General features: G+C 60.3%; 1 protein-coding gene across 1 annotated transcript in view; it reads right to left on the reverse strand.

The window, feature by feature from the left end:
• Positions 1–992: 992 nt before the first annotated feature.
• ENH_00001290 (hypothetical protein, conserved) overlaps positions 993–7,554 on the reverse strand; it is a gene marked incomplete at both ends in the record, with an annotated part of 10,542 nt that continues 3,980 nt past the window's right edge. The window contains 4 exons of the mRNA XM_013583918.1: positions 993–2,266; positions 2,448–2,565; positions 2,703–2,858; positions 6,562–7,554. Coding sequence (XP_013439372.1) covers positions 993–2,266; positions 2,448–2,565; positions 2,703–2,858; positions 6,562–7,554 — 2,541 coding nt within the window. The remainder of the gene's footprint in view (positions 2,267–2,447; positions 2,566–2,702; positions 2,859–6,561) is intronic.

The following is a 7,554-nucleotide window of genomic DNA, read 5'->3' on the forward strand; positions in this document are numbered from 1 at the left end:
GCAGCTGCTGCTGCTGCTGCTGCTGCTGCTGCTGCTGGAGCTGCCGATGCGGTCATCTGTGTTTGGGCGCTGCGCTGCAGCATCAGCAACATATTTCTGCTGCTGCTGCTGCAGCAACAGCAGCACATTGCCATGTATCGCAAAACTGTCGCAGCAAGGATCTGTTTATAAATCAGCCATTCGAGTTCGTGTTGCTGCTGCTGCTGCTGCTGCTGCTGCTGAGGCCCAGCGCCGTAACACATGCTGCTGCTGCTTGTGTTGGCAGCATTATTTATTCCCCCGCGTCATTTGCTGCTGTGGATCCCTCTGCAGGAATAACTGCTGCTGCTGCTGCTCGTACTGCTGCTGCTGCTCGTGCTGCTGTTGCTGCTGTTGCTGCTGCTGCTGCTGCTGCTGCTCCGGGCCCGAGCCAGAGCGGCGGGCCTTCGGCTGACTTGGTGGCAAGATTTCTTGAGCTGTTCAACGCAGGGTCAAGTTTTTAGGGTTTAGGGTTTAGGGTTTAGGGTTTGGGGGCGGGTTTCTGGCGCTCGCAGCGCTCCTCCCAGCTCCACCACTTTGTCCGAGGGTTTAGGGTTTAGGGTTGCAGCAAAAGAGCTGCTAGACATCGGAAATCTGGAGAGGCCAGGCTAGGCCCCGCACTAGCAGCAGCAGCAACAGCAGCAGCAGCAGCAGCAGCAGAAATTGCCGCAGCAACGGCAGCAGCAGCAGCACTAGAACAGCAGCAGCAGCACTAGAACACTAGCAGCAGCAGCAGCAGAGAGGGCGATCCCTGTTCGCGACAAGGACAACAGCTTCGATGCGCACTTGGGGCTAAACCCTAGGGTTTAGGGTTTAGGGTTTAGGGTTTGGGGTTTAGGGTTTGCATTTTGGACACCAATGTGGTTTAGAGCTCAGGGTTTGCTGCCGCTCAATTCGTCCGCGGCTTAAACGGAAAAGTGCTGTTCAAGGTGCTGCTGCTGCTGTTGCTGCTGCTGCTACTGTTGCTGCTGCTGCTACTGTTGCTGCTGCTGCTGCTGCAGCAGCGGTGGACTAATGTTGCGGTCGCCTGTGTGTTGCAGCGTTGCAGCTGCTGCTGCAGCAGAGCAAGCTGCTGCTGCAGTTGCTTCTGCCTGAGTTGCTGCACCAGCAGCACAGTCAGTTGCTGCTGTTGCAGCAACTGCAGCACAATCAGCCAGTGCTGCTGCTGCTGCAGCAGCTCTAGGTGCTGCAGTTGCTGCTGCTGCAGCAGGAAGGTCTGCAAGGGGCACAGAGTCTTCGTCGCTGCTGCTGCTGCCGTCGCTTGCTGCAGGCAGTCGGTGGTGCCACAGCTGCTGCTGCTCGCGCTGCATCATCTGCTGCAGCAGCACCTGCTGCTGCTGCTGCTGCTGCTGCTGCTGATCTTTTGACCAAGGGCTCGGCAGCACAGCGCGCCTCAAAGAAGGGGCCTCATCGCTGCTGCTGCTGCTGATGCTGCTGCTGTCATCTCGGGGAGAGCTCAAGCTGACGCTGCTGCACCTGCTGCTGAATGCTGCTGCAGCAGCAGTTGCTGCTGCTGCAGCTGCAGGGGATGCAGCAGCAGCAGCAGCATCAGCAACAGAGGCTTTCGGGGGCTTTCCAGCCTGTGCTGCTTGCTGCTGCTGCTCTTGTAGCTGCTGCTGCTGCAGCTGCTGCTGCAGTTGCTGCTGCATCTGATGTCCCTGCAGAAGCAGCTGCTGCGGTTTTTCCTGCTGTTCCAGTTGCTGGTGCTGCTGCAGCTGCTGCTCCACATGCTGCTGCCGCTGCTTCTGCTGCTGTTCCACTTGCTGCTGCTGCTGTTCCACGTGCTGCTGCTGCTTTTGCTGCTGCTGCTGCGTGCTGCCCGTTGGAGGCACCATTGCTGCTGCCCCTCGCCAAGCGGCAGCGTCTTGCTGCTGCTGCTGCTGCTTGTGGTGATCTTCCCCTTCCTGCTGAGTTTGCTGCTGCTGCTGCTGCTGCTGATGCCGCTGCTGCTGCACCTGAGCTTGCTGGAGCTTCTCTTCCTGCCGCTGCTGCTGCTGCTGCTGCATCTGGGGTTGCTGGAGCTTCTCTTCCTGCCCCTGCTGCTGCTGCTGCTGCATTTGGGCTTGCTGGGGCTGTTCTCTCTGCTGCTGCTGCTGCTGCTGCTGCTGCTGCTGTTGCTGCTGCTGCCGGGGGCTAAAGATTGCTGCTAGCTGCTCGCAAGGGAGAGACAGCAGCCGGCGCTGCAGCCGCTGGGGCCCCAGGTGTCTCTCAAATGCAACAGTGGTGAGATCTGCTGCTGCTGCAGCACCTGCAGCAGCAGCAGCAGCAGCAGCAGCAGCAGCAGCAGCGCTGCAAGCTTCGGAACCTCTCGCTGGCGGCAAAGGCACGGTCCGCAGGAGACCAAAACCGCAAACCCTAAACCCCAAACCCTAAACCCTCAACACTAAACCCTAAACCCTAAACCCTAAACCCTAAACCCTAGTCTTTACCTCCGTATACGTCTTTCGAGGGTTTGAAATATGGCAGCAGCAGCAGCAACTCAGGCCGCTGCTGCTCTTCTGGCAGCAGCAGGGCTTCACAGTAGCCAACTGCAGCGCGCTGCACGACCTGAAGCTCAAACCTCCAAACCCTAAACCCTAAACCCTAAACCCTAAACCCTAAAGCACAAGTCTGTCCCTTGCGCGCCTCTACCGCAGTACCCAAACCCTAAACCCTAAACCCTAAACCCTAGACGCAGGGCTTACTTGATGCAGAAGGTCTTTCCACTTGATGAAGGGAGGGTTTGAGCTTTGCTGCTGCAGCTGAGGGTTTAGCTGCTGCTGCAGTTTTGCTGCTTGCTCTCGCAGCAGCTTGCTGCGGGGGTTGGGGGACTCCGAGACAAAAACACTAGGGGCAGCTCCCTGAGCAGCAGCAGCAGCAGCAGCAGCAGCAGCAGCAACAGCAGCAGCAGCGAATGTGCTGCCGCCGCAGCAAGACTCTCGCAGGCCAGAGCGCCACATGCAGCAGCAGCAACGGCAGCAGCAAGATGAACAGCAGCAGCAGCACCAGCAGCACGAGCAGCCGCATAAGCAACGCCAGTAGCAGCAGCAATCCCTGCAGCAGCAGCAGCAGCGACAGCAGCAGCAGCGACAGAAGCGCCCGCAGCAGCAGCAACATAGCAACAGCACCTCCAACAGCAACGCCAGCAGCAGCAATAGCAACAATGCCAAGAGCACCAGCAGCAGCAGCAGCAGCAGCAGCACTAGAAGCAGCAGCAGCAACAGAAGCAGCAGCAGCAGCAGCAACAGCAGCAGCAGCAGCAGCAAACACACTGGCAGATGTTTAGTCTCTGCGTCAAGAGCAATTTCAAACATCAAGTCGACTATAAGCTCCACGAAGTCAGCAGAAACAGGAAGTGCAGCAGCAGGAGAAGCTGCTGCTGCTGCTGCTGCTGCTGCCGCTGCTGCTGCTGGGTCTGCAGCAGCAGCAGCAGCTGCTGCTGCTGCTGCTGCGGGCGCTGCCGCGGCATGTGCGGCCCCACTGCCAGAGCGCGTGGCGTTGACTGCCTCATGCTGCAGACAAACCCTAAACCCTAGAACACTAAACCCTAAACCCTAAACCCTAGAACACTAAACCCTAAACCCTAGAACACTAAACCCTAAACCCTACCGTACAGTGCACCCCAAACCCTAAACCCTAAACCGAGAGGCACGATACACTATAGGCGAACAGCCAACGCAGTTTTTGGGGTTTGCGGGTTTAGGGTTTAGGGTTTAGGGTTTAGGGTTTAGGGTTTACCACTTTACGGTAGAGTTCTTCAGTCGGTCGGATGTCCTCCGATCTCACAAACTCCTAATCAAACCAGCAGCAGCAGCAGCAGCAGCAGCAGCAGCAGCATCAGCACCTCGGCAGCAGCTCCACTACCCCAGCAGTGTCTGCTGCACCAGCGCGTGCAGCAGCAGCAGCACGCGCAGCAGCAGCACGCGCAGCAGCAGCAGCAGCAGCAGCAGCAGCAGCAGCAGCAGCTTTTACCGTTGCACTGTTTGCTGACAAAACCCCCGCCTCCTGCAGCAGCAGCAAAGCTATCCGCAGCGCAGCTTCGGGGCTGCTGTCTTGCTGCTGCTCCTCAAGCCGCAGCGGCCCCCCAGCATAGTCAATGTGCATTGCTGTCAGGTCCCGTAGCTGCTGCTGCTGCTGCGGCTCCAGCTGCTGCTGCTGCTGCTGCTGCTCCGATTGCTGCTGCTGCTGCTGCTGCTCCGGTTGCTGCTGCTGCTGCTGCTGCTGCTGCTCCGGTTGCTGCTGCTGCTGCTCCTGCTCCGGTTGCTGCTGCTGCTGCTGATGCTGCTGCTCCGGTTGCTGCTGCTGCTGCTGCTGCTGCTGCTGCTGCTCCGGTTGCTGCTGCTGTTGCTCCGGTTGCTGCTGCTGCTGCTGCTGCTGCTGCTGGTCCAGCGGCTTCTCCTGCTGCTGTTCCAGCTGCTGCACTTGCTGCTTTTTGCCCTCGTCCTCTTGCTGCATCTGCTGCTGCTGCGGCGACAGTTGCTTTAAGAGCTGCTGGCCCTCCTGCTGCTCCTGCTGCTGCTGCTGCAGCTGCTGCTGCTTCTGCGGCAGCGGGACCAAGTCATTCTCCTGCGGCTGCGGCCGCAGCGGCTGCTGCTGCAGCGGCTGCTGCTGCAGCTGATCGTGAGAGGGCTGCTGCTGTTGCTGCTGCTGCTCTTGCTGTTCATATCGGTCCTTGTCTTGCTGCGACTGGTGTAGTTGCTGCTGCTGTTGCGTCTGCAACAATGGCTGCTGCCGGCTCAACTGGTGCTGCAGTTCCTGCTGCAGCTGCAGCTGCTGCGGCAGTTGCTTCTGCTGGTCCCCCTGCTGCTCTTGCTGCTGCCGCTGCTGCTGCGGGTCTTGGCCGAAGGTGCTGGCTTTGTCCGCACAGAACTCCGTGTCGCTTGCTGCTGCTGCTGCTGCTGCTGCTGCCGTTGCTGTTGCTGCGACCGCTGCTGCTGCTGCCGTTTCATCTGCGGCTGCGGCTGTTGCTGCTGCTTTCGCTCCCGCTACCTTTGCTGCTGCTGCTGCTGCTGCTGCTGCTGATCTGGGCTTCGATTCTGCTTCTGCTGCTCCTGCGGCTTCTGTTGCTGTCGTTTCCTCCTCGGGCTCGGCACAAATGCTGCCAACAGCAGCAGCAGCAGCAGCAGCAGCAGCAGCAGCAGGTTGTGTCTGCTGCAGTAAATAGCCAGTTGCAGCAGCAGCAGCAGCACGCTGCTGCCGCCGGGGGGACGGCGCTGGGGTGTCTGCGCAGTGTGCTTCTGAGGGGTGCTGCATTCTAGGCAAATCTAGCAGCAGAGCCCAGTCTTGCTGCTGCTGCTGCTGCTGCTGCTGCTGTTGCTGCTGCTGCTGCTGCTGCTGCTGCTGCCGTTGCAAATAGTGCTGAATCTGTTGCCGCAACTGCATTTCCTGCAGCTGCTCTTCCTGCTGCTGCTGGCACTTTACTTCATGTTGCTGCTCCATCTCCTGCTGCTGCTGCTGTTGCTGCTGCTGCTGCTGTTGCTGCTGCTGCTGCTGCATCCATCGCTCTGGCCCCTCCTCCTGCTGCTCTCGTTGCTCCGCCTCCTGCTGCTGCTGCTGCACTTGCTCTTGCTGCTGCTGACTGCTGGCCGCTATTTGAGGTAGAGCAGCAGCAGCAGTACTGCCCTGCTGCACCGCACTAGAAGCCGCGTCTGCAGCAGCAGCTGCTGCTGCTGCTGTTGGTGCTGCTGCTCCTGCTGCTGCTGCTGTTGCTGCTGCGTCGCTAAAGCTTGGTGACACCGCCTTTCGCGTATCTGCTGCTGCTGCAGCGGTTGGGTACGAAGCAGCAGGCTTTGCTGTAGCTGCTGCTGCCTGCAGCGCCCCTGCTGTTGCTGCTGCTGCTGCTGCTGCTTCATCTCCTAACACTCGAGCTGCTGCTGGCGCTGCTGCTGCTGAGGCCTCTGCTTCTGAGTCTGACGCTGCTGGGCCTGTTGGTGTTGCTGCCGGTGCCGCTGTTGCAGCTGTTGCTGCTGCTCTTGCTGTTTCTCCTGCTGCTGCTGTTGCTGCTGCTGTCGCTGCTGCTGTTGCTGCTGCAGCTGCGGTGACGGCAGCAGGCGAAGCTGGCGACAGCGCAGACTCTGTGCTGCTCCCAACTTGCCTATCAGCAGCAGCTGCTGCAGAAGCCTCGCCTGCTGCAGCTGTTGCTGCTGCTGCTGCTGCTGCTGCCAACGGCTGTGGCGCAGCAGCAGCAGCAGCAGCAGCAGCAGAAAACGAAGTCGAGGCCGCTTTCCAAGACCCGAGCGACTGGTGCTGCTGCTCCCTACACTTATCCATCTGTGCCACTGAGAAGTGCGGCACATGAAACACGCTGCTGCTGCTGCTGCTGCTGCTGCTGCTGCTGCTTCTGCTGCTGCTGCTGCTGATATAGCGTTCAGTGTCGAGCGATCGCTGGAAGTCCTCGTCGTCGCTGCTCGCCAGAGCAGCAGCAGGAGAGCCCTGAGACTCTGCTGCTTCAGCAGCAGCAGCAGCAGCAGCTGCTGCTGCTGCTGACTTGTCTTTGTCAGCTGCTGCTGCTGCTGCTGACTTGTCTGCAGCAGCAGCAATACCAGGATGCAGCTGCTGCAGCACCGCTCTCACCACTGCGTGGACAAGGCCCTCGACGTCTGCAGGTGCTGCGCGGTGCAGCAGCTTGTGCTGCTGCGCAGCAGCAGCAGCAGCAGCAGCTGCTGCTGCTGCTGCTGCTTCGGCCGGGAAACGGGCAGGTCGAGGGCTTCTTGGGCTGGCCGCAGCATTCAGAGTTTGCAGCTTCTGCTGCGGCTGCTGCTGCTGCTGCTGCTGCTGCAGCAAACGAGGAGACTCAAGAGGGCACCTTGGAGAGGCCAGGTAGGCTCGCGCTGCTGCTGCTGCTGCGATGTCTTGCTGCTGCTGCTGCTGCTGCTGCGTCAGCAAGCGAGGAGACTCTAAAGCGTACCGTGGCGAGGCTGGATAGCCCCTTGCTGCAGCAGCAGCTCCTGCTGCTGCTCCCTCGTGCTGCTGCTGCTGCTGCGTTCGAGGTGACGCTGCCGTGCAGGTGCTAGACGGAAGACACGCTCTTGCTGCTGCTGCTGCTGCTGCTGCATCATGTTGCTGCTGCTCTAGTGCATCACGCGGGGTGATGGGAGCTCTTTCTGCGCCCGCTGCTGCTCCTGTTGCTGCTGCTGCTGCTGCTGCTGCTGCTGCTGCTGTGCTTCCCACCCCCTCTTTCCTGCGGTGCTGCAGCGGCAGCAGGGAATACAGCGGCGCTCTAGGGGTATAGCCAGCATCCAGCTGCTGCAGCTGCTGCTGCTGCTGCTGCTGTGGCAAGAGCTGCTGCTGCCGTTGCTGCTGCTGCTGCTGCTGCTGCTGCTCAGGTGAGCTCGGAGACTGCAGCTGCACCTGCTGCTGTGCTGCGATTCCTTGGTGAGTCAGATTTTGCCGTGTCTGCTGCTGCTGCTGATGCTGCTGCTGCTGCTGCTGGTACTCGAGGTGTGATGCTTCCTGTTGCGGCTCCTGCGCACGAGTTTCCTGCTGCTGCTGCGGTGGCTGCTGCTGCTGCTGCTGCCGTTGCGGCTGCTGCTGCGGCGGCGGCAGCAGCAGCTGCTG

The sequence above is a fragment of the Eimeria necatrix genome, genomic scaffold (genome assembly GCF_000499385.1).
Source record: "Eimeria necatrix Houghton genomic scaffold, Enh_scaff103, whole genome shotgun sequence".
NCBI classification, from domain to species: domain Eukaryota; phylum Apicomplexa; class Conoidasida; order Eucoccidiorida; family Eimeriidae; genus Eimeria; species Eimeria necatrix.